This window comes from Chiloscyllium plagiosum, unplaced genomic scaffold, assembly GCF_037043375.1.
Source record: "Chiloscyllium plagiosum isolate Xiang-an unplaced genomic scaffold, Cpla_swu_hap1 HiC_scaffold_15, whole genome shotgun sequence".
NCBI classification, from domain to species: Eukaryota; Metazoa; Chordata; class Chondrichthyes; order Orectolobiformes; family Hemiscylliidae; genus Chiloscyllium; species Chiloscyllium plagiosum.
In genome coordinates, this window is record NW_028270153.1 from 15,496,335 (window position 1) to 15,511,833 (window position 15,499).

Sequence of the window (15,499 nt, forward strand, 5' to 3'; positions counted from 1 at the left end):
AGAGATTCAAGATTTCTGTGTGAAGAAAGGGAATGGCATTCCACAGCTTTCAGGTGCAGACTGGATTGCAGACCTTGGTTTTGCTGTTGATGTGACTGCACTTATGAATGAACTAAATGTGAAACTGCAGTGCAAGGGCCTTTTTGTGCATGAAATGTACAACTTGGTGAAGGCTCTTATGAGAAAGTTGCAGTTTCTCTCAAGCCAAATGGAGGACAATATTCTCACCCACTTACCAACACTGAAGGAAGCTGCACCTTCAGCTGATCACCTCCTGTGGTGTAAAATTCCAAGCAGTGGAATGTGGTGAAACGGTTAAAAATTATGTCCCAATACATGTGTGAATCTAACCGGAATGGAGGTGTTGCTTAGTCCCGTGTGAATCTTATTACACACCTCCCCGTGTGAATCTTCTTATCTGTATGTAACCAGAATGGAATGTGTTTTTTAGCCTTGCTCTGCTGTTCACATGAATGTTTATATCTGGAAAAGAGTATATCAGCTGGAAAAGTCTCCAGTTCGGTGAGTCTGCTCCGGGGTTACGTTTAACCGCCGAGCGTGGGTTGTTGGCAACCGCTCTACGAGAACTGACGGCTCCCAGTTTTGGTAACATGTAGAGTGAGTATAAGCCAGACCCGTTGTATGAGACCTGGTTGTGCGACGCTGCGGGGAATAAAATGCCCATATTCTAGCAGACTCGCCTCTTGGTCGTTTGTTCTGTGTCAGACTACTCTCCTACGAACCTGACCTTGAGAATTTTTTAAAACACCTCCACAGGTACTCATCTGTGTTAGAAGCACACATGGTGAATTTTCAAGGCGATTTCAAGACTTTAAAATGGCTGAGAATGATATTCACATGAATTTTTTTTTATTTCAAAAATATACTTTATTCATAAATAATTTGATGGTCTGTACAATTGGTCATGCCATACGTATGTAAACATTTACATACAGAGATCAAAACTGATCATTTTTATACAGGTCTGTACATTTTTCGATCATATGCCCATATAATTAGCTGAGGCTTCAGCAGAGCCCAAATGACTGCGTGGGCCTCCTGTTCTTCGTTAGGCAGGCAGACTTTACACAGTGGTCTTTCCCCACCGCGCCTTGGCGGCAGCTGCCCCAAGCTTCAGCGCGTCCCTCAACATGTAGTCCTGGACCATGGAATGTGCCAGTCTGCAACACACAGTCGAGGTCAACTCCTTCAGCTAGAAGATCAGCAGGTTTCGGACCACCCAGAGAGCGTCCTTCACCGAGTTGATGATCCTCCAGGCACAGTTGATGTTCGTCTCGGTGTGCGTCCCGGGGAACAGACCGTAGAGCACGGAGTCCCGCGTCACGGCGCTGCTCGGGACGAACCTCGACAAACACCACTGCATTCCTCTCCAGACTTCCTCTGCATAGGCACATTCCAGAAGGAGGTGTGTGACAGTCTCGTCCCCCCCGCAGCCGCTTCGAGGGCAGCGTGCGGTGTGGCTGAGAGTCCGGCGTGCATAAAGGATCTCACAGGCAGAGCCCTTCTCACTACCAGCCAAGCCATGTCTTGGTGCTTGTTGGAAAGTTCTGGCGATGAGGCATTCTGCCAAATGGCTTTGACAGTCTGCTCAGGGAACCGCTCGATAGGATCCGCCCTCTCCTTTTCCCGAAGGGTCTCAAGGACACTACGTGCTGACCACTTCCTGATGGACTTGTGGTCAAAGGTGTTTTTCTTCATAAATTTCTCCACGAAGGACAGGTGATACGGAATGGTCCAACTACTCGGAGCGTTCCGCGGCAGCGAGGCCAGGCCCATCCTTTGCAACACCGGGGACAGGTAGAACCTCAGTACGTAGTGACACTTGGTGTTTGCGTACCGGGGATCCACGCACAGCTTGATGCAGCCACACACAAAGGTGGCCATCAGGGTGAGGGTGGCATTGGGTGTATTTTTTCCCCCGTTGCCCAGATCTTTAGACAGTGAATCCCTTCGGACCCGGTCCATCTTTGACCTCCATATAAATTGGAAGATGGCCCGGGTGACTGCAGCGGCACAGGTTCTGGGAATAGGCCAGACCTGTGCCACGTATAATAGCAATGACAGTGCCTCACACCTGATGACCAGGTTTTTTTTCCCCCATTTACATGCAATGTGGAGAATGCACCTAGTGATGTTTAGCTTGAACTCATTGACCTGCAGTCTGACACACTTCTGGCAAACTACTTTAGGTCAGTGTCACTGCTTGATTTTTACTCTTCTCTCAAAGAGGAGAACTTTCCACACATGAGGAGGCATGCTCAGAAGATTCTAGTCCTCTTTGGATCTACCTATATATGTGAACAGACATTCTCAGTGATGAAATTCAACAAATCCAAATACTGATCCTCTATCACTGATGATCACCTCTCAGCTGCCCTTCGCATAACCACCTCAGACATTCAACCAGATTTCAGTGCACTTGTTCAAGCCCAAAACAGACTGGATTTTTCTCACTCAACAAGTAAAATGAACTGAAAAACATCAAAAGCACTTATTTCTTTTTGTATAGAGTTGTTGGTTGTTTGTAATACTGAACAATAATGAAACAACGTTTTGTTTCATTATTGTTCAGTATTGTTTTGGGAGATTAACATGTTAAAAATAAAATGAAATACTGAAATTATTGTTTTTACTGTTTATTTCTTCTGTACTTGACCTACTCCACAATTTCATATCTTTATTGTAACAGAATATCCTTATTCTTTTGATTATAAGTTTCAGTGCGAAATTATATAATTTAGTACTTTTTAACAATGGGAGAAAATTAATACTGAGCAGAATTATGTTCAACTTATTGTTGGTTCTGCCCTCCAACACAACTCAGGTTTCTCATGTAGCCCCTTGGAAGAATTAATTGCCCACCCCTGCCATGCAACTAAAATCAGCTACTGAGGAACTGGAGCACATGGACTGAGGCGGCACCGCTGAGCATCAGGCGCAGGCGCACTGAGGTATTCGCTTCCGGGTTTGCTGACGAGGGGCAGAGCGAGGGGATCGTGTCCCTGGAAGGGCGGCTGTCAATCAAACTGTTCCCCGGGACCGCGGCTGTCAATCAAAGTGTTCCAGGAACAGCGGTGCAGTGGTGTCAGCTTAAATCCATGCTCGGAATATTCTACACCGCCTGCTTCTCTATAATCATCGGAGTGGGGGGCCACAATGCAAAAGGCAAAGAAATCCAGGCGGAGGAAATGGCTCACTACAGGTCAGTGCTGTTGGCCTTGCATTGCTTGAAGGAAATGGGGTTTGCAAAAGGGAGTTCCTGATTAGTCGTAGGCAAAATAAACTCTTGCCACAAATAAATGCACTTCTTCCCTAAGTTTCCGGGGAATAGAGGTTCCGATGTGGCTTTCTTCTATTCGTTCATAGGATGTGAGTGTCACTGGTTGTTACCCACTTCCAGTTGTCCTGGAGAAGTTGGGACTTGAACCTTTATACCATCTGTCCCGGTGATAAGGGAGGACTGCATCACATTTGACACAATGCTAAGGTGTTCTTGCGTTTGAAAACTGAGCCCTTAGCCTTTTACTTGTTTCTTTCGGGACATGCATTGGGCTGCTCGCACAAAGCACAATTACAACTCTGCATTTCTGATAAACAGGGGTTTACTAGTTCGTTTTATCTTGAAATCACTTTGCCTCCTGACAAAAGTTTGTAGGTGGAGGTTGAGTTTAATAACTTGGTGCGTTTCTGAAATATGGTTCCCTAAGCAACACTAAGGCTGTGGCACTTTAGAAACTAATATTTAAAAATGTAGAGTAAAGAAAGGGGCAGTTTAGCTCACTGTGTCAATGCTGGCCAGACCTTTTCAATCTAAGCTCATATTCTTTGTCTATACCCCTGTTGGTGACAGCACCTCAATTTGTAAAATTGAATGAGGTTCTCTTCTCCCACCAGCCTTTCAGAGCAATGAGCTCTGGATCCCCCTCTACCCACTGATAAACTGGCTGTAACTCTCCTGTACAAACCTTCAGTTCTGATAAAAAGTCACCAGACTTGAATTGTTAACTCTGCTTTCTCCCCACAGAGTCTCACCAGCAATTTCTCTTCTTGTTCCCCTCTAATCTTCTATGCCCCTGAGTTATTGATCTCAATGCTAAGGGAAATGGATCCTTCCTATCTTAATTTTCTATATGTAAATTTACATCACTCCCTATCCTCATCTACTTGAAAGGAAAAAAAAGAGGCTGCCTGATCTTTCCAATCTGGCAGTTACACACACCATCGTCCTTCCAGCAGTCTGACCCAACTTCCCCCAGATATTGCATAAATGCTGTCCCCTCCACATTTCACTTCACTTCAGCTACGACGAAGAGACCTCTAGACTCGAAACATTAGCTTACTTTCTGTCCGTGGATGCTGCTTGACTCACTGCAATTGCCAACATTTTTTTGTTTTCAGTACAGATTCCAGCATCTTTAGTAATTTGTTTCTAACCTACCCAATCTTGCCTCATTGCCTCCATTTCTGGCAACATGCTAATATCTTCTGTACTTTCTCTCTAGTGCACTCATCTCTTTTGTGTAATGAGAAACCAAGACTGATGGGAAATAACGAGCGCCCATACTATGATACAAAACACAGTTAAAAATCAGACAACACCAGGTTATAGTCCAACAGGTTTATTTGGAAGCACTAGCTTTCGGAGCGCTGCTCCTTCATCAGGGGGTTGTGGTAGGAATACCATTCTGAAAGCTGGTGCTTCCAAATAGATCTGTTGGACTATAACCTGGTGTTGTGATTTTTAACTTTGTCTTCCCCAGTCCAACATTGACACCTCCACATCATGAATACAAAACACACATATTTATATTGAGTTAGGAAAGTGAGGACTGTTGATGCTGGAGATCAGAGTCTAGTATGTGTTGCTGGGAATGCACAGCAGGTCAGGCAACATCCAAAGAGCAGGAGAATCGACATTTCGGGCATAAGCCCTTCATCAGGAATGAGGCTTGTGGGCCGAGGGGGCTGAGAGATAAATGGGCGGGGGATGGGGTTGGGGGGAAGGTAGCTGAGAAAGCGATAGGTGGATGAAGGTGAGGGAGAAGGTGTTAGGTCGGTGGGGGGGGGGAAGAGAGTGATGGATGGGTCCGGAGAGTGGTGCCGAGTTGGAGGCTTGGGACTGGGATAATGTGGGGGGAAGGGAAATGAGGAAGTTGTTGAAATCCACATTTATCCCGTGTGGTTGCAGGGTCCCAAGATGGAATATGAGGCATTCTTCCTCCAGGCGTCAGGTGGTAACGGTTTGGCAGTGGAGGAGGCCCAAGACCTGCATGTCCTTGACGGAGTGGGAGGGGGAGTTGAAGTGTTCAGCCACGGAGCGGTGGGGTTGCTGGGTGCAGGTGTTCCAGAAATGTTCTCTGAAACGATCCGCAAGAAGGCGTCCTGTCTTCCCCATGTAGAGGAGACCACACCGGGTGCAGTAGATGACATTGGTAGAGATTCAGGTCAATTTCTGACGCGTGGAAGGATCCCTTGGGGCTTTAGACGGAGGTGAGGAGAGTGGTGTAGGTGCAGATTTGCACTTTCTGTGGTGGCAGGGAAGGGTGCCAGGAGTGGGGTGTGGACTGGTAGGCATGGACCTGAGAAGGGAGCCACGGAGGGAATGTTCTGTCCGAAACATTGATGGGGTGGGGAGAGAAATATATCTTTGGTGGTGGGGTCCGTTTGGAGGCGGCAGAAGTGGTGGATGGTGATGCGATGTATGTGGAGGTTGGTGGGGTGGAAGATGAGGACCGGAGGGTTCTGTCCTTGTTGCGTTGGGCGGGGTGGGGTTCAAGGTGCGTGGAGTATTGAGTTGTCTAGTTCTTTGTGCCACTTGTGAAGAACTGTTGATGACTGCTGCCTGCTCTGTAAAGATCCGAACCCGTGTTCATCAGTCATCTTGTGACCAAGTTTGCCATAAAACCCACAGGATTCAAGAATGCCCTCCCTGGGGTTAAGGTGGGTCTAAAGTGGCAGATATAGTCATGGTAGGTTGGAGACAAGTCGAGTCTCTGTGGTAAACAGTCTAATATTGGAGTCACATATCCATGGTGTTCCAGAGCACAGCTGGTGCTCGAGTAACCAAAGATGACTCCTTATTAGAACCCAGACTTTACTCCTCATGACGAAAGTGATCAGTGGAAAACTGTGTCGTGTTACCTGGTTAAACCGAAACAGGACCACTCTATGTGCACTTAGAGGATATTAAAGCTTAGTATTTGCCAAACAGAGCTCCACTCTGTGGATGTAGCTTAACAGAAGAAAAAGGAGCAGAAGTAGACCAGTAGGCTCATCAAGCCTACTCCGTCATTCAGTAAAATCATGGCCAATTTGCCATGTTGCACTCTCCCCTTGTTCCTTGATTTCGTCAGTATCCAAAATCTGTCAGTCTCCGTTTTGAATATCCTCTGTGGTTGAGCACCCGTAAAGTTTTTGGGATAGAGATTCCAAAGGTTTACCGTTCTGAGTGAAGAAATGTTTCCTCGTCCCAATCCTAAATGACAGACCACTTATTCAGAGATTGTGATCCCAGTATTCGACTTACCAGTCAAAGCAAACATCCTCCCAGTATCTAACCTCTCAAATCTCCCAATAATTTTATATGCTTCAAAAATCCCTAATTCCTATGAGCTCAAAAAAATTTTAAGTCTAATCTGCTCTATTGAACAATCCATTCGCCCCAAAAATCAATCTCGTGAATCTTTGTCACACTTTTTCCATTAGACTCTGTATCCCTTCCTTGGGTAAAAAGACCAAAACAACAACACATTACCCTGTGAGCTACCTTACTGTGGCTCTGGTTAAAATAAAAAAGGCTAACAAATTATTTGCCTTCCTAATTGCTTGCAATATCTGCATGTTAACTTAAGTACAAACACACTCTGATCCTCCTGAATGCCAACATATTCCTCAGTATCACACCATGTAAAAAAAGGATTTGCTTTTCTGTTTTTCCAATTTAAGTAATAACTTCACACTCCACCGTATCTTCCATTTGGCGTGGTCTTGTCACTCACTTGTCCAATTTAATCCTTGCCTGTTATGTTCCACAATAGGGAGAAAGTGTACCCTGTCAACCAGGTAACTAACTGTACCTCGAAAGAATGTTACTGTACTATTAAGATGAAGGATCAAGAGGTGGAGGGCACTGATTGAGTACTTTGAACACATATAAAGAGAGATTTTTGTGATGATGGCTGTTTGGAAGCAGATGTCTGTAATGTTGCATTTTGTAAATGCAGGGGGTTCCTGATTTTCAAAAGTCTGACTTACGAATGCTCATGTTTACAAAGTGATCCCATACAAGGATGTAATAAAATTAAGGTTAAAGATCCAACATGTGAATGCCTCCTCGTATTTATGAACAGCTATTTAATATTGTCCCGTGTTGTGTTCTGACTGGGTACAAATCAACTTGTGAATGGACCCCAGCATGGAACCTGTTCACAACTGGGTGACTAACTTGTAAATCAGTTTTTAGTAAAAGATAGGTTTACGGTTTCCTGCTTCAGAATGAATTAGTGTAGATTTCTCGATGGCCTGGTTTGAAATACCATGATGTTTCCATAGGTGTCAGACAACTAACGGATTGATTAAAAAGTTGATCAGGGAGCATATGATCAGAAAGGAAATCTTTGTAGTGACCAATAATTATCTGCCGTTGCTGTTTGGAATTTTTCTTTTATTTGGGTCATAGTGATAAGGTTACTGGACAAGTAATCTTAAAAACCTAGACTCCTTTTCCAGACACATGAGCTAAAGGGATTGCTTGGTGATGAGATGGAGTATATTAGGCATATATTCTCTAGAATTTAGAAGAATGAGAAACTGCCTTGATTGAAACATCTAAAATTCTTGATGCTAAAATTCAATTGATTATTTTCTGCTGTTTTCACCACCATCAGCATGACACGAAGAGCAAAATCCATCCTCCCCCTTCAGCATTCCAAGGGAAATATTCCCTCTTTGATTCCCTGGTCTACTGGAATAAGAGGGAAGCCTCGTCAATAATGATTGTGAAACTCCTATTTTGTCATAACCCACCTGGTTCACTAAGCTTCTTTCAGGAAAGGAGTTTCCCTAACCCTAACCCTAACCCAACCCTATTGCAGATTTACTTAGCTAATCGAGGTTAGTGAACCTGGTGAGATTTTGTGTCAAAATATTGTTAACCCTGTTGACCTTACCTGGGTTGGTCCATGTGTGACTCCAGACCCACACCAATCTCATTGATTCTTATTTGCTTTCTGAAATAGCCGATCAAGTCACACGGAGGGAAGATAGAGATGGGTTAAAAAAATACTCCCGGCCATTTCCATAATGCTCACATCTCAACAACAAATTTTAAAAAAAACTTGAGATTAGTAAAATTCAGCAGTTGGCCAAAGACATAAAGAGAAATGTCAGAGCAACTTGGGGAAGTCAAATTACCAGCTGTGGGAAGGTAGGAGCCATGCTTGCTGCCTGAATGGGGAATATTATTAAGCTAGAAAGGGTTCAGATGCGATTTACAAGGATGTTGCCTACTGTGGAAGATTGGAGTTATACTGAAAAGCTGGATAGAGTCATACAGTGATACAGCATAGAAACACACCAAAACCCTTCGGTCCAACCCGTCCATGCTGACCACATTTCCTAAGCTAGTCCCATTTGCCTGCGTTTGGCCCATATCCCCTGGATTATTTTATCTTTTCTGACTGGCCTGATAACCTCTGTTCTTTAGCTTCCAGGTCTCTAATAATATGTTTTTAATTGGCTGCCAGAAGGAGTTAGCAACAATTCAAGGGTACCCTTTCTAAAACTACTATCACTAAGGGATAGGCTGGGACTTTTTTCACTGGAGTGTAGGAGATTGAGAGGTGACCTTATAGAGGTTTCTAAAATCATGAGGGGTATACATAGGATTAACAGTAGGTGTTCTTTGCCTACGATCAGAGATTTTAAGACGAAGGTGCAAACTCCACAAAGACAGTTGCCTGAGGCTGGAATTGAACCCCGGTCCCTGGTACTGTGAGGCAGCACCATGCTGCCCCAACTTCCAGAGAAAGTGATGAATGTGGGCACAGTTACAACACTTAAAAGACATTTGGACAAGTACTTGAATAGGGAGGTTTGGAGGGATATAGAGCAGGAGCAGGTAGGTGGGACTGGTTTAGTTTGGGATTATGTTCAGCATGGACTGGTTGGACTGAAGGACCTGTTTCCGTGCTGTATGACTCTATAACTCTATGGTCTCCCAGTCTACCTTTGGTCTCTACATTGTGAGCTTGCTAATGTAACTTCTTCCCAACATAAGCACTTCTGTATTTGTGAATGTTTGGGTTTTGTGATTCTCTGGGGGTTGTTTGGAAAATTTAATACAGACTGCACGGAAAATCTCTAAGCAATGTTTGTTTGTTTTTTTCCCTCCCCTCCGGCCATAGAGAGCGAGTTAAAGCCATGTTTTATCATGCCTATAACAACTACCTGGAGAACGCTTTCCCTTATGATGAACTGCGACCCTTGACTTGTGATGGTCAGGATACCTGGGGCAGGTAAGTTTTAGTCGACCTGCAGTTGTATTCATTATCTAGCGAATAAAGGATTTTCCAAAAAAATAAAAGTTTATACAAGATGTTGTGAAGAGAATGGAGGAACCCAATCCCAACTCAAACAGTTCAACAATCACTGTTCATTAAGCTTCAGATTAATTTAGTTATGCACATTTAAGGAAAATAACAGCTGAATAATGAATACCTTTTGCCAAGTTGAAACATTTTAACAAGATGTCTCAGTTGAAGAAATGTGTAGCAATCAGTTCAGGAAGCCCAAAGTTTAATTTCTGTTTTGTTAAAGTATAATGTAGATAAATATAAGGTTAACCACTTCAGAAGCAAAAACAGGATGGCAGATTATTTTCTGAATGGCAATGGATTGGGAAAGGAGGAGGTTCAGTGACGTCTGGTTGTCCTTGTACACAACTCGCTGAAAGTAAGCATGCAGGTCCAGCAGTTGGTAGAGAAAGGCAATGCTATGTTGGCCTTCATAGAAGTGAGAGGATTTAATTACAGGAACTGGGATGATCTTGCTGCAAATTTACAGGGGCCATTGGTGAGACCACACCTGAAGTATTGTGTGTGGTTTGATCTTCTTAACAGAGGAAGTATGTTCTGGCAATGGAGGGATTGCAACGAACTGATTCCTGGGATGGACAGACAGATGTATGAAGAGAGAATGGATCCGTTAGGACTCTATTCACTGGAATTTAGAAACATAATGGGGGGGAGGGTGCGGGTGGAGGGGAATGTTTATCTCATTTAAGTCTATAAAGTTCTCACTGAACTAGACAGGGTAAACAGGAAGGATCTTCTTAATGGTAGGAGAGTCCAGAACCAGGGGTTACAGTCTAAGGGTAAGGGTTAGACCATTTGGGATTGAGATGAGAGATTTCTTCACCCAGAGAGTGGGGAGCCTGTGGAATTATCTGCCACAGAAATTGGTTGAGGGCAAAGCATTGAAGAAGTTGGATACAGTTCTCAGGGCTAAAGGGATCAGAGGGTATGAGGAGAAAGCAGGAATAGGGGACTGAGTTTGATGATAAGCCATGACCATATTGAGTGGCAGAGCAGGCTCGATGGAGTGAATGGCCTATTCTTCCTATTTTTCTGTGCTTCTATATTTTGTAGTGTTAGTTACTTTAACTGAGAGTTGAGTAAAGGTGCTGCAGTTAACGTTTGGAGAATGGGAAGGGTTTCCCATTGCTGATGAATCCAGGGTTTATAGATGACCGTATTTAAAGGCAGTGTGTCCACAGATATCACTTTAGTTGCCTTTGCTTTGTAAGACAATCATAAAATGAAAACTGATGTGGACATTGGAATTTGTAACCAGCAGCTAAACTCCGTGTAGTTAGCATCTGAGGAGCTGCCTGGCCTGCTGTATTTTTCCAGCACCACATTTTTCAACTCTGGTCTCCAGCATCTGCAGTCCTCACTTTCTCCTCCGTGTAGTTAGGCCAAAATCATTAAAACATTGCAAAAGCTGATACCTTAAGATGCCAAAGGCATGGATAATCTGCAGCCATTGAGTGAACAAGTGACAGACAAAGGTAACATTCTTGATGTGGAAGGAGGAAACCTTTGTGCGATTGTTGACCTGTTGTCAGTGGTCAAATAAGATGCTAAATTTGAGAGCTTAAAACAGTGAGCGGGAAGGGTATTGGAATTAAATCAAGAACATGAAATTTGTAGAAAGGGTTGAAAATAGGTTTGTGTTTTCGAAACCACATCTACAAATGCATTCTTTCACTGTTCAGTTTAATTTCAAAATGTTTCGCCTTAACTATCAGAATAGGATCTCAATATTATTTTCAAATGTCTTCTTGGATTACTGAAGGGGGCAGCACAGTGGCTCAATGGTTAGCATTGCTGCCTCACAGCGCCAGGGACCCGGGTTCAATTCTAACTTTGTATGGAGTTTGCAAATTGCCTATAAGTGTTCAAGGATGTGCAGGCTAGGTGGGTTAGCCATTGGAAATGCAGGGTTATGGGGATAAGGTAGATGGTGGGTCTGGGTGGGATGCTCTTTGGAGGGTTGGTTTGGACCCGATGGGCTGAATGGCCTGATTCCAGACCGTAGGGCTTTTACGCTTCTTTGATACACTCAGCGTTGATTCACATTTATAGGAGGGGGAGTTCATGGACGGGAGGCACAGTAAAAACATGAAAACCTGAATTTTTAAGGTACAGGATTTAGAATCGGTCTGTTAGGTGTCACCTTTTATATCATTTTTTGCTTTTTCATGTCTTGGGAGTTCTCAGTAATCATGGGTATTGCAGTTTTTAAATTAATGTGGGTCTGTCTATATGGTTTAATTTAAAGCTGCTGTATCTTTGCTACTTGGAAGAGTCATTTCTCTTTCATTTTAAAATTTGCCCTCGGTATCAGGTTTTGGGAGATCCCATAACAACACCAAAAGTATGGGGGGAATAGGGACTTTATAAAACTGCCTGGAGTAGAACATCATAGAACATTTACAGGACAGAAGGTGTCCGTTCAACCCTTCATGTCTGTACTGGGTTTCAGTAAGGACTACTCAAGCAGGTCTACTCCCTTGTCTTTTCCCATAACACTGAAAAGCTTACCTCCGAAAAGGCTTAAAGTAATTGGCCAAAGAAGCAACAACAATAGGGAGAAACATTGTCTCTTGCAGTGAGTGGTTAGGGTGTGGAATTTCTCATTTGGAGGGATAGTGCTGAAAAGCTGACACGAATATCCTCTTTCTGCACTGCAACAGCTCTGTGATCCTTTATTTAACATTAGGTTTGTGTAGCAGCAGCATTGTGGAGGTGTCATCCTCACCGGGGTTGGAGTGGTTCAAGAAGGAGTCTCTCCACTGCCTCTCAGTCGCAACTAATGGTGGGCGTTGAGGATTGGCCTTGCCAGTACTGCTTGAGAATGAATAAAGACGCAGGGTGGGTAAAGTAGGCATGATATTTTAATTTACAAACAGGGAACCAGTCCCCAAACCTGGATGATGGTGTGTACCCTGGAGTACGAGCCCACTTGGCCTACAAAGGCCTTGATTCAGTTTCTAACCCTTTTTGGCTTTGTTGACCTCAGCTGGAGGTCGAAAGGTCAGAGGTGAAGAATGACTGGTTACCAAAAGGCTGAAGAAGACTCGAATTCCATTCTGGTTGGATGTCTTTTGAGAGAGGAAGTGAATCAACATTCTCTAGAGGTTAGGCGCACAGAATTCTTTTTTAATTTATGGCCACGAATCGCAGCAGGTTAACAGTCAATTTGGTGGGTCAAACATCCCTTACTGTGTGGAAAAAGTAATTTCGTTTTCTGCATTTGCAGCTTTTCTCTGACATTGATCGATGCGTTGGACACTCTGTTGGTAAGTGTGCGTTCGTGCTTCAGTTGTTTGGACTGTTTGGACCTGACATGCTCAGTCCAAGCCAGTTTTTCTCCAACCCTCTTTTTACAGATAATCTTTCCCCCTGCTATGGCTTTTGTTGCCAGTTAAGGACTACAAGAGCAGGAGTACACCATTGAGCCACACATCGATGAAATTATCAGTGCTGCTTCCCACTCGTCCCAAATTGGAAAAGTTTATCTATTTTGGTTCCATTCTCCATTCTACTCTTACCTTCACTTGGTCTATCTCTGTCTCCTCCCTTCCTCAATACCTCTGTTTCCATTTCCAGGGATAGGATGGCCACCAATATCCATTACAAACTCACTGACTCCCACAGTTACCTGAACTATACATCCTCATAAACTACTTCCTGTAAAGACTATTCCATTCTCCACTGCATCTGTTCTGATGATGACAGCTCTACAAGTGAGTAGTTTCTGAAATGTCCACCCGCTTCCTCAACTGAGGATTACCCACCAGTGTGGTTGACCGGCCCCTCAGCCGAGTCCGATCCATCTCCCGCATTTTGGCCCTCACCCCCTTCTCTTCCCTCGCACAACAGCGATGGGAATCCCATGTCCTCACTTACCGCTCCACCAGCATTGAGACCCAGAGAATCATGAGCCACCATTTCCACCACCTCCAGCAGGATGCCGCTAATAGGCACATATTCCCCTTCCCTTCCTTGTCAGCCTTCTGCAGAGACTGATCCATCTGGGACACCCTGGTCCACTCCTCCTCCACTCCCACTACCTCCCCGCAGCCCCATGACACCTTCCCATGCAATTTCAGAAGGTGTAACTCTTGCCCATTTACTTCCTCCTCACTAACCAAAGACCATGGCACATCATCCAGGTGAAGCAGCACTTTACCTGCACTTCACTCAATCTGGTCTCCTGTATTCACTGCTCAATGTGGTCTCCTCTACACTGGGGGGATGAAACGTAGACTGGGTTACTGCTTTCTGGAACACTCACTAGTTGACAGCAATGACCCTGAGCTTCCAGTTGCCTGCCACTGCAAAACACCACCATGTTCCCTGGCTGACATCTCTGGCTCAGGCTTGCTGCAGTGTTCCAGCAAAGGTCAGTGTAAGTTGAAAGAGCAGCACCTCATTATCTGCTTGGGGACCTACTGCCTTCTGGACTCCATATCGAGTTTAATAATTTTAGGGCCTGAACACCTTCTCCCATGTCCTTACCCAACCCCCCACACACCAGACCTTGTCATCACATGGGCTGCTACCACAACCCATTGTCCGCTACTAATGCACCCCATTAGCAACTATTGATCTCCCCCACTGTCCTTTACCCCTTCCTTTGACTGTCCAACTGCTGTTCTCTCTGCCTCTGGGCTACATCTCCACCTATTGTTTACTACTCCCGCCTCCCCATGCTCCACCTTCACATATTCCAACCTTTTCCGGTTCTGAAGAAAGGTCAGTCCACCTAAAATATAACTCTGCTTTCTCTCCACAGATGCAGCCAGACCTGCCGAATTTCTCCAGCAATGTCTGTTGTTCTTCTTGTGTGTTCATTGTTTGAGTGTACAGAGTGCCTCTGAAATTTCAAGCTTCATGCCGTCGATATTTATTCTCTTTCTGCATTGTTACAACCAACATGCGTGACCTCACACTTCCCCCTGTAACCTCACATTCCCCATGGCTAAGCCTCCACATCCCTGGATACTATGGGCAATTTAGCATGGCCAGTGCACCTATCCTACACGTCTTTGGACTATGGGAAGAAACTGGAGCACCTGCCGGACATGGGGTGAATGTGCAAACCCCACACTGCAGATAGATTTGTTACCCATCCCTACTTGCTTTCAAGTAGATGAACTGACGTAGAGCAGTGTGCATCATCTACAAGATGTACTGTAGTAGCTCAGCAATGCTCCTTAGACTGCTAAACCTACCATTTGGAAGGTAAAGGGCAGCAATAGATGCGAGGGAATGTCACCACCGACAAGATCCCCTCCATACCCCGTCCTGACTTGGAACAGTATCACTGTTCTGTGACTGTGGCTAGATCGAAATCCTAGAACTCTGTTTCTAACTCTGCAGATAGACTGCAGCCATCCAAGGTCCACTTTCTCAAAGATAATTAAGGATGGACAACAAATATTGCTTTGCCATTAACATACACACGCGCACGCACGCGCACACACACACACACACACACACACACATTGAGACATTGAGAAAGGGAAAACAAATTGATTGGAATTGAAGCTCGTGCTCAGATGTGAAATGGATACTAACCTGATGTAGGGTCGAGAGTGTGGTGCTGGAAAAACACAGCAGGTCAAGCAGTATCCGAGGAGCAGGAGGATCGACGTTTCGGGCAAAAGCCCTTCACCAGGAATTAACCTGATGCAGTCTAAGTCGGGGAACTGCATTGTTACTGCTGCCATTCTTTCCAGTGATTGGGTTCTACAATAGTTCAGGAAAGGAGTGGGTGACCTGGGTCTTAAAAGCCAAGACAGACATTTTTTTAAAAAATGAGTTCACCTCCTAATGGCCAAGTGATGACATCTCTTTCAAGAATGAGTTGAGGAATACTTTCCACAGAAAATAATCACATGTAGAATTTC

At 44.5% G+C, this 15,499-nt stretch overlaps 1 protein-coding gene across 1 annotated transcript in view; it reads left to right on the forward strand.

Moving 5' to 3' along the window:
* Positions 1–3,002: 3,002 nt before the first annotated feature.
* edem2 (ER degradation enhancer, mannosidase alpha-like 2) overlaps positions 3,003–15,499 on the forward strand; it is a 40,821-nt gene continuing 28,324 nt past the window's right edge. Inside the window, exons 1-3 of the mRNA XM_043710763.2 lie at positions 3,003–3,223; positions 9,426–9,536; positions 12,844–12,883. Of these exons, the coding sequence (XP_043566698.2) occupies positions 3,120–3,223; positions 9,426–9,536; positions 12,844–12,883 (255 nt within the window). The 5' untranslated portion in view covers positions 3,003–3,119. The remainder of the gene's footprint in view (positions 3,224–9,425; positions 9,537–12,843; positions 12,884–15,499) is intronic.